The 15,073-nt window shown below is 55.6% G+C and overlaps 2 protein-coding genes across 4 annotated transcripts in view; one reads left to right on the top strand and one right to left on the bottom strand.

Annotated features, from left to right (window-relative positions):
• Positions 1-3,709: 3,709 nt before the first annotated feature.
• HES2 (hes family bHLH transcription factor 2) lies at positions 3,710-6,696 on the bottom strand. The gene is made up of 4 exons (XM_049877771.1): positions 5,840-6,696; positions 5,658-5,753; positions 5,320-5,419; positions 3,710-5,245 (listed from the first exon to the last, which is right to left on the bottom strand). Exons 1-4 carry the CDS (start codon positions 5,882-5,884, stop codon positions 4,989-4,991), a joined length of 498 nt encoding a protein of 165 aa, XP_049733728.1. The 5' UTR covers positions 5,885-6,696; the 3' UTR covers positions 3,710-4,988.
• A 6,679-nt stretch (positions 6,697-13,375) lies between these two features.
• ESPN (espin) overlaps positions 13,376-15,073 on the top strand; it is a 36,503-nt gene continuing 34,805 nt past the window's right edge. For all 3 annotated transcript variants that reach the window (XM_049877763.1, XM_049877765.1, XM_049877764.1), the window contains exon 1: positions 13,376-13,669. In XM_049877763.1, the coding sequence (XP_049733720.1) occupies positions 13,376-13,669 (294 nt within the window). The remainder of the gene's footprint in view (positions 13,670-15,073) is intronic.

The following is a 15,073-nucleotide window of genomic DNA, read 5'->3' on the forward strand; positions in this document are numbered from 1 at the left end:
AACTCACAGTCACTGGCATGTTCAAGTCCATTGTTGAGGCTCTTGTGCCAATCCATCTCACCAAGGGTCTCCCTCGCCCATGTTGGCCCTCTACTTCACCAAACATGATGTCCCTCTCCAGCTGCCGGTCTTTCCTGATGACGTGTCCAAAGCAAGCAAGTTGGACAAAGTTCTGTTGTGACCCCTAAGGCTTTCACTGGCTAATTTTGGGAGTAGATCACCAGGCCTTTATTCCTAGTCTGTCTTAGTCTGGAGCTCCACTGAACCTGTTCATCATGGGTGACCCTGCTGGTACTTGAAATACTAGTGGCATGCCTTCCAGAGTCACAGAACCACACAAGCCACCATGGTACTACAGACTGACAGATGAGTAGTAGCTTTAATATTAAGTTTCCACAAAACCTGGATCTGCCTCTGATTTAGGGGGCCTAAAGCATGAGTCAGAATCGACTCCACGGCAACAGGTTTGGTTTGGTTTGGTTAGAACAGTTCTGCTCTGCACACAAGGGGTCACCATGAGTTGGAACCACCTGACAGCAACAACAAAGAATGGTTCCTAGTTCTTCAAAATCACTTTGTCCTGTGTTTTGTCTAATTGTGGTGAAAATATACCTAACAAAACACACGCCATCTTAACAGTTTCCACACATACAATTCAGTGACATTGTTTACATTCTTCAAGTTGTACAACCATTCTCAATACCTTTTTCCAAATCCTTCCACCACTATTAACATAGCCTCAATGTCCCCTAAGCAATGGCCCCTTTCCAGTGCTTCCTGTTTTTAGTAGACAAAACACCAAGATACGTGGGTCTTGGGCTGCTCTCCGCAGCAGAACCTGCAGGTGGCATGTATTCGGCTTGGAATCTTCTTCCTTCACCCACCTTCCCCAGGTCAGTGAACCCCTCCTTCAGGGCACCCGGGCTCTGTATCTGACCACCTGGGCCCCTGCTCTCTGCTGCCCCCCAGTGGATCTTGGCTGATAAGACACTGTGTGCATACTGGTGGCCTCTAGTCCCTTTCTCTGGTTTCTGAAACCATTATTCAAAGTTTATTATAGCTGCTTTAAGTGCCTGGGGCTTTGTCAGGGCTCTGAAAACCCTGAGTGAAACTAGTTACTCACTGGGAACCCTCAGTGGGTGGCTGCCTTCTCCCCCACAAGCCCAGGCAGCTCTCTAAAGGGCAGCAACAGCCACACAGATAGATGCTCCAGGGCACACAAACCCAGGCACGCACATGCTCAGTCCCCCAGAGACACAGCCACATTTGAAGGAAACCGAGACAGACACAGAGACACAGGACCAGCCCCATCATGTTTTAAGGAGAAAAAAAATTAGCCACGTGCCCATATACTTAAACACAAGTTTCATTAGCAGCCTGGTCTATGTGTGTACGTGTGTGTGTTTTTTTTAAATAAATATGCCCTTTATGTTGAGGATCTGCACTTGGGCAGGGCTAACAGGACCTCTAAACCCTGCCTGCCAGAGACCATGTTGAATAGGAGGCTGCACATGGCTGTCACCACCCATCTGTCAGTTGGTTGTACTCTGGTGGCTTGCATGTTGATAGAATGCTGGAAACTATGCCACTGGTATTTCAAACACCAGCAGGGTCACCCAAGGTGGACAGATTTCCGTGGAGTTTTCAGATTAAAACAGACTAGGAAGAAAGGGCTGGCAATCTACTTTCAAAATTTAGCTGATAAAATCCTATGGACTGCAACTGAATATTGTCTGATACAGCATTGGAAGATAAGCCCCCTAAGTTGGAAGACACTAGACAATAACTGTAACAATGGACTAAAAAATACCAACAACCATGAAGATGGTGCAGGACCTGGCAATGTTTCATTCTGTTGTACGTAAGATTTCCATGAGTGGGAGCTAACTCAGTGGCAACTAACTACAAGCACATGGCGGAGTTTAATAGGTGGCTACCACCAATCCAGTCCCTCAGTGGAGCAAACGGCTAAGTGCTGGACCACTGGTTGAAAAGTTTGGCAGTTGGAACCAACCCAGAGGTGCTTCAGAGGACAGACCTGTCAATCTGCTTCCAAAAGGTCACAGCCTTGAAACGCGTATGGGGCAGTTCTATTCTACAATACATGAGGTCTCCATGACTCAGAATTGACTTGATGGCAACTAACAACAACAACAACAGCGATACCTTCTCCAGAGTGGTGACGCCAAAGCACAGGTGGGGGGTGGGCAGCCTGTGTAGGACAGGGCTGCAGGTCCTTCCAGATGTTCCCCAAAGGCTGTGGTCACTCTACTGTCCTAGACAAACAAGTGGGAGACTTGTCTGTGGGAGCCTGGGATTATCTAGGTGGAGCAATTTTTAAATGCGTGTTAGAGGAGTCCTCCTTGGCAACCTGCTCTTTACCCTCACGCTCGCGGAAACCAGACTTGACCTCTTCTAATTAGCTGGTGCCAGGGAACAGGTGGAGACCTGTCCCAGCCCTGTCTCCTTGGAAGTCTACATTTCAGCAAGCATGTTCCCAAACACCTCAGTGTGCTGGCTACCCAGGAGTCATTGAATCATTTCACCCACCAGTTTTATTATAGGGACACAGGGCCTTTCCTCCAACGGGGTGCAATAACCAGACAGGGAGTTAGATTGAGTCATGGGCCATCCCAGAAAGGGCATCCCAGGAGCTGGCCATTGGACAAGATGTGGCGCTCCTCAAAGATCCTATAATGTCTCTTTGATGGAGGCCACCTGCCTCCCACACAAAGCCCACACCGCCTGTGCTTACATTTGGCCATCAGACAGAGCTCTAGGAATACCTTGGGGGCTACCTGGAGGAGGCACCTGAAGGTACCTTGTGGAGGAGGATGTTGGTTTCCCTATTTCACAAGCCCAGCTTGGAGCTACCAGCCAAGACCTTCTGGGCAGCTCTTGCACATCACTGCTGGGAAACTCTGGCTTCTCGCCTCAGGCCCAGAACTCACCTGCTCGGGCATGCCTCAGCTCCCTGCCAAGGCCCAGATGGCTGCTCAACTCCAGTTCCCCAGAGCACCTGACCCTGTGAGTCACTGTCAGTCACAGGCCTGTCTACATGCCCCCTCCCACAATTGGGGCTTGATGGGGGTCAGGTCAACAGGTATCAGGAATCTGGGCCCTCAAGAGCAAGAAGTGGTAGGCCTGGAAATTCTTACCCAGTTCGAACCTGTGCCAAAGTTCTTATTTACGGGGACAAGGAGCCTACCCAGTGTGTGCCTGCTGGGAGCCCTTGATGCAAGGAGGAAACATGAGTTCAAGGGTGGTGTTGCTCCTGGCAGCTCAGGAGAGCAGTCAGCAGAAGTGGATTTTTAGGAGCAGGTGCAAGTGAGAGAAAATGGCACTTCCTTCTTCTCAGCACCCTCCCCCACATTCTGATCTGTCCTTCCTGGGAGCTGGGGCCATATTCAAAGTAGGAACTGAGGCAAAAGCCAGGCTGTCCAAGTTTTCATTGCACTGCACGGCCCAGTCACATCACCCACTCATTTAGTCCACAAGTTTTATTGGGCACTTGCTATGCACTCAGCCTCGGGGACACAGGGAGGTATGCACCCCCATCTGCCAGGAGCTTACAGTCTAGGAAGCTGGGCCCACAGAGGCCGGAGGACACCACAGTCTTGCTGGGGACCTTGTTCTCTTAACATTTTTCTTAATACTGTTTTTCTTAACGTTGACTTCTTCAACAGCACCTCCAGCTTCCTCTACCCAAATCAGGGCCATCAAGGGTTGGTGTGGCAGAGTTTGATTCACTGACAACCCCCCAACTGTCAGCTCTGTCTTCTTGCCCTGTGGACCCTGGCCCCTATAAAGGCTGTTTGGGCTAAGGCGGGGGGGGGCAGGTCCCAGTTTCTCTGTGAATGCTCAGAGGGTCCCCAGAAAATGGCTGCAGGTGCTCCTGCTGTCTCTTGGGCACCCACCAGTGATCCGCATGCCTCTCCCTGAGCTTTCAGAGGCCCCCTGGTTTCCGAGGAAAAGAAAGGAAAGGCTCAAGAACAGGCTGCCTCCAGTCACCTGTCCCAGTGAGTAGCAGGGAGTGGTCGGCAAGAGAGAACAAGGGAAGGTGTTTCCTTGACCTGCTGCCACCCCCTAACCTCCTGCTGTTCCATGACACTGGCCTGTCATCTCTTAGCACTGCCTGGATGCTGGGCTCTAGTCTCCAAAGCGACAAGCTGCCTTGAGACCACAGGGCAGCCTCATTCCTGCCCCACTCCCTCTTCATAACCCCAGACCACCTAGCTGGGGTATAGGGCATAGGTGTTACATTAATGCTTAGGGGATGAAATGCTTCCCAAGATGACCTAGCAATGTCCCTCACCCTCAGGGGTGCAGAGCACAGCTGCCCTCTGCCCAGGAATGGGAGGCTTTGGAAGGAGAGCCCCCAGAGTGGAAGTGATGGCTCCCTAGCCTCTCTGGTCCCCACTTTGGTGCCATGCAGAAAGCCTTGGGGGTGGGCAGACCAGAGCCCCTTAGACTGTTGCTGCTGTGTGCCCAGAGATTCCCAAGCTGAGCTGGCAAAGAGGCAGGCTCCCACAGGCCTGGGAGACAGTGACCAGTCAGAGTCAGAGCAGATGGCTGCACCTGGCCCAGATGAGCTTCTGGCCCAGGACTTGGGCCGGTGCCAGTGCCAGGGCAGGTGTGTGGCAGCTCCAGGCAGCTGTGGCTAGTCTAGTTCCAGAACCACCTCCGCCAGCTGGGATGGGGAACGTCTTCCTCACTTGCAGCCACCTGCCACTTCTCAGTCCTGGAAGCCCCAAGTTGAGGGGTGTACAGGCAGGGCCTCTCCTCTTATTTCCTTAGAGCTGGGCCCCCCATGGTCTGCAGCCTGCCACATAGGTCAAACATATTTCCGACCTGAGTGATGGTACTGGCCTGGTCCCTCGGAGTGGGTCCTGGTCCCTTTTGGTGGAACAGCAGCCACCACCCAGAGAGCTTCCTCAGACAGCCAAGTGTCCCTTGAAGTTTTCAGGGCCCACAATCTGGGCAGAGGGCTACCACGGCCGCCAGAGGCCAGGGCCACGGGGAGGCGCTGGCTGCGAGGGCCCGGGGGACGCGGGCCTCCGGGTCTGCAAGGGTGAACAGCCAGAGTCTGCCGCGCGCCCGCCGTCCGGTGTGGCGCCAGCCGTCCTCCACAGGTGCTCCAGTAGGCGCGCGCTCACGGCGGGTTCCAGGACGCGGCAGGCAGGCAGCACAAGGGACAGGCGCGCAAGGCAGGCGCTGTAGCCTTCGCGGTAGCTGTCAGAGGGCGCTGCGGGAGGAGAGGGGCGTGAAACCCGAGTGGGTCGGGGCCGGGAGCGGGGCAGGCCAGGTAGGGTCACTCACTGGGCGCGGCCGCCGGGCAGGGGGACGCGGGAAGCTCTTGCAGGAAGCGCACGGTCATTTCCAGGATGTCCGCCTTCTCCAGCTTCGAGTAGCGGGAGCTCTGCGCCCAGCCACGAGCAAGAAAGACCGAGAGAGGGACAGACAAGACAGAGATCTCTGGCCGGCTGCCCCGGGCACTGCGCTCTGGCGTGCCCGGCGCGCCGTGGCCCGCGGTAGGTCAGCTCCTCAGCGCTGGCCCCAACTGGGCACCGCGCGGATCCCCTTGGCGGTCCCTCGGGTAGGGGCGCCCAGCCCGCCCCGCCGCCTGGCACGCGGAGCCCCGGACGCCCGGCGCTCACCTCTCTACCCAGCAGCGGCAGGATGAGCCCCTTGAGCTGGCTCAGGCTCTCGTTGATGCGCGCGCGGCGGCGCTTCTCCAGCAGCGGCTTCAGGCTCTGCAGACAGAGCACAGGACGCGGTTACGAGGTCCGGGGTCCCGGCCAGGTCCCTGGCCGCCAGGGCCCTCAGCCCCGGCTCCTACCTTTCGCAGCTCCGCCGCATCCACAGCTCTTCTGGGCAGCCCCATGTGCAGCAGGAGAGCGGCGGCTGCCCGGCCTCCGCCGTAGAGACCAGCGCCGGGGAGACCTTCCAGGAGACCGAGGCGGCACAGGGTCCGAGGCCGTGGGAAAGCTCCAGAGCCGGGCTGAAGGAGTGCGCGCCGCGCTTCCGCAGTCCGGCTTTAAGCAGGTGGCTCCCGCCCACGGCGCCCCGCCCAGCAGCCCTCCAGGGCCAGGCCACCGCCTCCTCCCGGCTTTGTCACTGCTCAGGGCGGGTCCGGAGGGGCGGCGCCCCAGGATCCGCTCTAGGCCTTCGTATCCCATCTCTGGCGGTGTCGGGGGCGCTAGCCCCACGAGCCCGCCCAGAGCCCGCGAGGGAGGGTGGACGCCATCAGAGCGCCCTGAGGCCCGGCTTCCGCAGCCCTGTGACGGCTAGATGCCCTGCCCGGCCTAGGTCAGGGTTCAGAGGAGGCGCTGAACTGGAATGTGGGAAGCGAACGAAGGGAGGCCTGTCCTCTTCCCAAGAGCAGGGAGCAGGGGTAGAGGGGCCACCACGTGAGCCAGGCAAGGCCTGGCCTCTCCTCCTGTCGATCCTACGGGGCACGGTAACGGGTGGGGGCGGAGAAACTAGCCCCGCGGTGCCTGCGAGCCACAAGCTGCTCCGTGGACTGAGGGCTGAGCTGGAAAGGGAAACCGAGGCCTGGGGACACAATGCTATCTCCTCGGCCTCTTGCCGCTGGGGACTGGTCAGATAGGACCCAGGTACCTGGACTCCCTGTCCAGGACTCTAAGGACTCCAAAGAACCCTCTGGAGACTCACTGAGTTAGGAATCACATGGTTCCTTCGTCCCCGGTTTCGGATGGAGAAACTGAGGCCCAGAGTAGGCGAGGCAACCAGGAGCCCCAGCTCTATTAACCCTCCGAGGTCATTTGCGTTTCAATCGGCTCCAGCTTCGGGTTCCACCCCCGGGACTTTCCGGGCTCACGTAACAGGGCAGGAGGGTGCTGGGCTCTGGCTCTGGCTCCCGGCCCGGCCCCGGCCCCGCCCCCTACCCCGGCCCGCCTCCGCACCGCGTGGCCGTTGCTCCTACAAACAGTCTGGGCGTCCTCCGCCCATCTGCTCCTTTCCCCCGACCCGGCTGCCGGGGCAACCGCCAGCCGGGTGGACAGCACTGCAGAATGCTGGACAGACCCACGGACAGGGTGCCCGGCGGAAAAGAGGCGCGGCCCGGCGGAGACAAGGCTAGCGCTGTCCGGGGTGCTTAAACACCCTCCACTTCTCTCCCCCTTCCCCAGCTCAGCCCTCAGCCCCCAAACCCTATCTTGGCGTCCTTTTCCCTGCCGCTGGGACTGAGGCCTCCTGCCGCGTACTCCCCTCACTGGGCCCAACGGGACCAGCGTGCCCTCCATGAAGGCGGCAGGCAGCAGCCTAGACCAGGGGAAGCTGAGGCCACCCATTTCTCTGTCCCACGCAAAGGACAAACTGAAAAAAAAGAAAAAACGCAAACGAAGCCATCCAGTCGATTCTGACTTACGGTCGTCCCACGTGTGTCAGATTATTACTGAGTTCCACAGGGTTTTCAATGGCTGTTGGTTTGCTACAGGCTGCTAACCAAAAGGTTGGCTGTTGGAATCTTACCAGTGGCTCCACAGAAGAAAACCCTGGGGATCTGTTTTCTGTAAAGATCACACCCAAGAAAACCCTATGGAACAGCTCTACTCTGTAACACATGGGGTGGACATGAGGCTAGTCGGGGGAACCCCACTGCAGCTGACAACAACAAGCTTATGAAAGCAGATCACCAGGCGTTTCTTTCAAAGTGATGCTGGGTGGATTCAAATGGCCAATCTTTCAGTTAGTAGCCAAGAACGAACCATTTGTGCCATCCAGGGACTCAAAGGACCAACCAGTCACCATTTATCTAGCACCTATTGGGTGCCAATCACACTGCCAAGTGCTTTTATGGCTCTCACTTCCATTACTCCTCATAACAATCCTGTTATAAAAATTAATCATCGACACATTTGGCCTGGCAGGGCATGGGGGTGCCTGATCCTATGTCCCCTTTGGATATCATAGTTGAGCCCAGGATGCCTAAGGGTCAGCCCCCTCCTGGGCTATTAATTATTCAAGAGCTCAAAAAAAGACTTTGTGGATCATTCACAGGTGCCCCACATGGCTCCTTCTCCCTGTGCCACCAACAATGGCTCACTCAGACCTCTACCCCCAGCCCACCCAGCACCAAGGTCTGCGTCTTCAGGGAGAGAGGACCGCATACTAAATCCAGGGAAAGGGGACTGCAGGAGGCAGACCCAGACTAGAACATCCACTTCCAGGTCTGTAGACCACGGTTTGAAAACATGGGAGGGGCAAACTCCTTTTTCAATGCCAGTTACCCCAGATCTTAAGAAGTTTCTCTCAGCCATTCTCCCATTGCTATATAACACTTCAACCAGATAACCCACTGCTCCCCTCAACAGAAGGGTTCTAGTGATGCAGCGGTGAAAGCACTCAGCTGCTAACTGAAAGATGGGTGATTCGAACCCACCAGTCACTCCTCAGGAGAAAGATGTGGCAGTCTGCTTCCATAAAGATTACAGCCTTGGAAACCCTATGGGGCAGTTCTACTCTGTCCTACAGGATTGCTATGAGTTGGAATTGACTCCATGTCAGTGGGTTTGGTTTGTTTGTTTTTATACGTGGAGGGAGGAGTCAGAGCCAGAGGAACTTAGGTGGAACAGCTAGGCTGGGTGGATTATGGGGTACAGCTTTAGACAGGGGACTGGGGCCACCAAAGGACCCACTCATGCAGTAAAAGCCAGCCCTGAGGTACAGTGGGGACACTCCACCCCTGGTCTCTGCCCTTGGGAAGCACACCAGCTCTTGGGTAGGAGGAGAGGCCTAAACACGCACTTTTCACAGAACCAAGCTGGGCAGGATGGCTGAGCCCAGCAGAGGAGGGAAGAGCTCTCTCAGCTGATACTTGGAGGATTGGAGACAGTGAGGGCACTCTGGGCAGAGGGAGCTTCAGGTGCAGAGGTCCTGAGGGAAGGAGAGCATGGCAGTCAGCTAGACAGTGAGCTTTGTCACTTCCCATTTGTATCAACTTGTACAAGGTGCTTAAAACTGCCCTTGTCTAGTTTCCTCAGCTGGGAAATGGGGATAGCAGTTGTACCTCTCTCAGAGTGTTAGTATGGGGATCGAATATGCATGTGAAGTTTGGCCCGGTGCCTGACAAGCAGTAGTTGTTGCTGTTAGGTGCTGTCAAGTCGGCTCTGACTCATAGCAACGCTACGCACAACAGAGCAAAACACTGCCAGATCCTGAGCCATCCTTACAATCGTTGCCACGTTTGAGTCCACTGTTGTAGCCACTGTGTCAATCTATCTCCTTGAGCGTCTCCTCTTTTTCGATGATCCTCGGCTTAACCAAGTATGATGTCCTTCTCCAGGGACTGGTCGCTCCTAATAACATATCCAAAGTAAGTGAAATGAAGTCTCACCATCCTCACTTCTAAAGAGAATTCTGGCTGTACTTCCTCCAAGACAGATTTGTAGATTCTTCTGGCAGTTCATGGTATATTCAATATTCTTTGTTGTCTTAGGCTGGTTCTCTGGAGGAGCAAAACCAGCGAAATGTATACATAAATATATAGAGAGAGATTTATTTCAAGGAAATGGCTCACCCAATTGTGGAGGCTGGCAAGTCCCAAGTCCGTGGGTCAGGCATCAAGCTGGAGACTTCTCCTAACTCACTGGTTTCAGGGGCTGACGAGCCCGAAATCTGCTGATCAGGTGGCAGGCGTCTGGCTAATGGGGTTGCAGGACCTGGTGAATCCCACATCTGCAGCTCAGGCACAGGCTGCTGGCTCATGTCCCAATAACCAGAGTCAGAAGATGCGGAGACAGGATCACCATCAAGCTTTGCCAGAATATCCATTTATATTGGATGCAGGTCACACCCCTAAGGAAACACCCCTTCCAACTGATTGGCTGCTCACATCAGATCATAAAACAGAGGATGATTACATAATGTCTGCCAAGCCACTGAGGATCATGACCTAGCCAATTTGACATATAACATTAACCATGACATTGGCCAACACCATAATTCAAAGGCATCAATTCTTCTTCGCTCTTAACTTATTCATTGTCCAGCTTTCACATGCATGTGAGGCGACCGAAAATCCTAGTACTTCAGTCAGGCACACCTTAGTCCTCAAAGTGACATCTTTGCTTTTAAACACTTTCAAGAGGTCTTTTCCAGCACAGTTGCTCAACACAGTATGTCGTTTGATTTCTTGACTGCTGCTTCCATGGGCATTGACTGTGGATCCAAGTAAAATGAAATCCTTGACAATTTCAATATTTTCTACGTTTATCACAATGCTTCTTACTGATCCAGTTGTGAGGATTTTTCTTTTCTTTATGTTGAGGTGTAATCCGTATTGAAGGCTGTAGTCTTTGATCTTCATCAGTAAGTGCCTCAAGTCCTCTTCACTTTCGGCAAGCAAGGTTGTGTCATCTGCATATCACAGGTTGTTAATGAGTTTTCCTCCAATCCTCACACCACGTTTTTCTTCATATAGTCCAGCTTCTTGGATTATCTGCTCAGCATACAGACTGAATAGGTATGGTAAAAGAATACAACCCTGACACACACCTTTCCTGACCTTAAATCACTCAGTAGCCACTTGTTCTGTTCGAAGGACAGCCTATTGGCCTATGCACAGGTTCCTCACGAGCATAATTAAGTGTTCTGGAATTTCCATTCTTCAATATGTTACCCACAATTTGTTATGATCCACACAGTTGAATGCCTTTGCATAGTCAATAAAACACAAGTAAACATCTTTCTGGTATCATCTAGTTTCAGCCAAAATCCATCTGACATCAGCAATGATATCCCTCGTTTCACATCCTCTTCGGAATTCAGCGTGAATTTCTAGCAGTTCCCTGTCGATGTACTGCTGCAACTGTTTTTGAATGATCTTCAGGAAAATTCTACCGAAGTTTTACTTGTGTGTGATATTAATGATATTCTTCGATGATTTCCACATTCCGTTGGATCACCTTTCTTGGGAAGGGGCATATATATGGATCTCTTCCAGTCAGTTAGCCAGGTAGCTGTCTTCCAAATTTCTTTGCACAGACAAGTGAGCACTTCCAGCTTTGCATCCGTTTGTTGAAACATCTCAATTGGTATTCCCTCAATTCCTGGAGCCTTGTTTTTCACCAATGCCTTCAGTGCACTCCATAAATGGGTCATTATTGCTGGTGTCTGCTCTCCAGAGCTGCTATGGAGGACCTGGGGACAGGGTAGACTTGAGAGGGCCCAGAGAGGAAGAGGGCTCTGGCAGGAAGGACTGAGCAGGGAGAGTCTGGCTCCCAGCCTGGCTCTGAGAGGATGGTCAGCAGGAGTGGGTGCTCACAAGTGGCTTTTACGGAGCTGTCCTTGGCGACATTAAGAGGGTTTCAGGTGCTCTGCCTTGTCCATTTCAGTAGCAGCTGGGCATTACCTGGGCCTGACCAGCAAGATGAAACTACACAATAGATGAGAGTGTACAGGGCCAGGAGAGCTGCCTTGGAGGTGGAGGTTCCCCGGGCTATGGAGGGAAGAAGGATGGGATTACAGGAAGTTTTAGTTGTGGAGAAGGCACAGGAGAGGGGCGCCCTTAGCTCTTCATTCCATAGTGCCCCTTCCACTCGCTCACCTGCAGGGTGCCCTGCTACTGAGTGTGCTTAAGAAGGGCAGCTCAGGAGAGCAGAACATCTCTCAAGCCAGGTCAGCACCAGCGCTGCCAGGAAAAAATCTCTTCCCTCTCCTTGCCCACAAACCACTGGGTACAAGTTCCAGACCCCAGTGGCCACTGATCTTATCAGGGAATGAGGCTAGTCCCATCAGGTGAAGGTTGCTGGAAACCCAACCTGGCCACGCAGGAGCACAGCAGTTCAGGCTAGGTTATGAGGACACCAGGAAGCATGGGAGGCCATCCCGCACAGTGCCACCAGGTGGTGGCGCAGGAGAATGATGTCAGCGGCAGCCCCCAGAGTGAGCGCTAGGCCTCCCCGGGCTCTTGGAAGCGGGTTCATTCTGCACCATTTCCAGCGCAACCTCTTGCTGGGCCTGGCTAGGCACTGGGTGAACCAGTCAGTCCTGGCCGGGCCCTCACAGGGCTCCAGTGGGTGGGCGGGGGACGGGAAAGGAGAGTACAGGCTGTTTCAAGATCACCCGATGTGCTGACTGCTCTCCCACAGCTCCGCAGCCCTCACCTCTGGCTGCTCCAACTGGTGTCCCAAGTACTGTGCCTCTTTCCAGCTCCCACGACGGGCTTCCTGGTGTGACCACAGGCTGCCTTGGCACACCGGTGCTCGGCGGCCCACTCCCTCCAGGCCTTCCTGCATTTCCCTGGTGCCAGCTCTGGTGATGTCCCTGTTGTCTCCTGCCCCTGAGCCCCTGCTTTCACCTCTCCTGGCTTGTGGCCCCATACGCTCAAGCTCACGATTGAGTCACCCGACCCGGAACAGCAGCTCTTGGCGTTCTCCCAGCTGGTAATGTCTAAACCCTGAGATCTGAGCACACCGGGAGTCCCTTTCCCTCGGGTCCTGAGGTGGGAGGACAGGGGGGAGGATGCTCAACCAGGACATAGGCCCAGAGCCCGTGGAGACTTGTTAGTCCTGTTTCTGCTTCAGGGCCTTTGTTCTTGAAGTTTCCCCTGCCTACAATGAATGTCCCTTCTTACTACTCAGAACCTAGGTCCAGGACATCTTCTGGAGTGGATGGGCCTCCCCGCTACAAATCATCCTTTATCACCCCGATGTCCTGTTCTGGTGACATTTGCCACCACCTAGAATTGCGGCAGTTAGCTGGCTTGTGTCCCCAAGGCCGGGACAGCAGAGAGTGAACACTCTTTGATGAATGAACTCTACAGTTCTGCTCCCCAGTGCCTGGACGGCTCTTGAATTCTAATCCTACTTTCCGGCCCTCAGGGTCTCAGTTTTTACGTGAGGCAAATTAAGAAAGAAGTCCTGGGATGCCATGTGTGTTCCGCCTACCTCTGCCGCCAGAGAACCTCACCCGACCGGTGCCCCCAGTTCCCTCAGCCCCCGGTCTCCCGGCATCCCGAGTCCCCCGGAGCCCCCAGCCCTCCCCGCCAGGTCCCCATCGCTCCGAGTACCCAGGAGCCTCAAGTCCCCCTGGGGGTCCCGCAGGTCGAATTTGTCGCGCAGCCTCGCCGCCCTTCCAGCGTTGGAGTGTGGTGGCTCGGGGCGGGGCCGAGGCGGTCCGGGGGCGGGCCCGAGGCTTAAGACCAGAGCCTGCTGCCGCGGGGCCCCAGAGCGCAGCGGAGGCGGGTTGAAGCGGGCGAGGCAACTGAGTAGAGGTCAGACCGGAGCCGGTCCGCCTCCCCAGCTCGCAGAGCCCTGACAGGCGCGGAGGCGGCACCTCCAGACCCGAGGACTAGTGCATGGTGCCCCTGGGGCCGTGCTGAGCGCGGGGTGGCGGCCCCACGGGCGGCACCATGGCCCTGGAACAGGCGCTGCAGGCAGCGCGGCAGGGCGAGCTGGACATACTCAAGGCCCTCCATGCTGCCGGCCAGCTGGGGCCCTCAATGCGCGACCCGCTGGACGCGCTGCCCGTGCACCACGCGGCCCGTGCGGGCAAGCTACACTGCCTGCGCTTCTTGGTGGAAGAGGCCGCCCTGCCCGCCACTGCCCGCGCGCGCAACGGCGCCACGCCAGCCCACGACGCCGCCGCCACCGGCCACCTCGCCTGCCTGCAGTGGCTGCTCTCGCAGGGCGGCTGCCGAGTAGAGGTAGGTCCGCGCCTCTCCAGGGCACCCTCTGGCCCCGAACCCCCTGTAGCTCAAGGGTGGGGTTGGGTACCTCCCTGGCCCCCCTGAGCTCCGCATGGAGTTCCTTCCAGAGTGCTTTGCGTGGGGTGGGCTTCCAGGGCTGAGAGCACTCAGGCAGAGGCCCTGGCAAGCTCTGGCCCCTCCCTGGATCGGAACTGGGTGATGGGGAACCAGAGGAGAATTGGGTTCCACTGAGCTGGTATTTACAAAGCGCCTAGAAGAGGGGAAGCACTGACTCCCAAAGTCCTGTGGGGGTTGGGGTCACACAGAGCCCTTGTCCTCCAGGATCAGGTCTGGAAGGGGGTGGGCAGAATAGCACATTCCACCCCAGGCTGAGATGCAGGAAGCCACAGTGTGGAACGGGGTGGTGGGGACTTCCACCAGGCCCTAGGCTGACCCCTGAGCTCAGTGCCTTCAGGCCTCCCAGGTCTGAGTTGCTTCACCACCCCTGCCTGTCCTCCTGTTCCCAGGCCCCACCTTGTCTCACTCAGTATCCCCTAGGCTGGCACCAGCCTGACCCCTCCTGAGCTAGAGGAGGAGGCAGCTTGGGCTTGACAGTGGCTCTCCAGCCTGGGACCTGTTGAAAAGAGAGCATCCAACAGGTGCAATACAGCTTCGGCTCTTCTGGAGCTTCCAGTCCATGGGGGCCCCAGCCAACAAAGCCACAGACTGAAAGTAAATCAGGACTGCTGGGTCATGTCCTGGAGAGTAACAGGTGCTGCTTGAGCTGGGTGGCTGGGGAAGGCCTCTCTGAGAGATGACCTCCAAGAGGAGTCCTGACTGCTGAGAAGGAGGTGACCAGGTGGCAGGCAGACAGTCCTGGGCACCAGGCACAATAAGTGAAAAGCCTGAGGCTTACAGATTCTTGCCTGTAGGAGGGACAGCAAGGAGGTGGGAGTGATTGTAGTAGAGCGAGAGGGCCAAGCTGCCCAGGCTGGGTCCTGCAGGGTCTGGTACGCTCAGGTTAGGAACCTAGAGAATGCTCTGGCTGCCGGGGGAAGCCAGTGGAAAGTGGGCTAGAACTGATTTTCTACTAAGACCACCAGGTTAAGAGGAGGTAGAAGGGGAGAGGTCCCTGAGTTGGGGCCAACAGTTAACACGCCCAGCTGCTAACCAAAAGGTTGGCAGTTTGAGTCCACCCAGAGGTGCCTTGGGAGAAAGAAGTGGTGGTCTACTTCTGAAAAACGAGCCATTAAAAACCTGGTAGATCACGGTTCTACTCTGACACACATGGAGTCACCATGAGTCGGAGTCCATTTTTGGCAACCAGTTCCTTTAGAAGGGGAGGAAGCAGGGGTGACTCTGAGCTGGCTTGCTGGGCTCCAAGGATAGCCAGATCCCCACCCCCACCCTCTACCCGCAGAA

Source organism: Elephas maximus, chromosome 3, assembly GCF_024166365.1.
Source record: "Elephas maximus indicus isolate mEleMax1 chromosome 3, mEleMax1 primary haplotype, whole genome shotgun sequence".
In the NCBI taxonomy this organism is placed as follows: Eukaryota; Metazoa; Chordata; class Mammalia; order Proboscidea; family Elephantidae; genus Elephas; species Elephas maximus.

What these genes read in the sequence shown, in the direction of transcription:
- HES2 (XM_049877771.1), bottom strand. Translation starts at nt 5,884, where the DNA reads ATGGGGCTGCCCAGAAGAGCTGTGGATGCGGCGGAGCTGCGAAAG. An exon ending in TGCCGCTGCTGGGTAGAGAG is followed by an intron (nt 5,420 to 5,657) that starts GTGAGCGCCGGG and finishes GGCTGGGCGCAG; the next exon opens with AGCTCCCGCTACTCGAAGCT. An exon ending in CTGCCCGGCGGCCGCGCCCA is followed by an intron (nt 5,246 to 5,319) that starts GTGAGTGACCCT and finishes CTCCTCCCGCAG; the next exon opens with CGCCCTCTGACAGCTACCGC.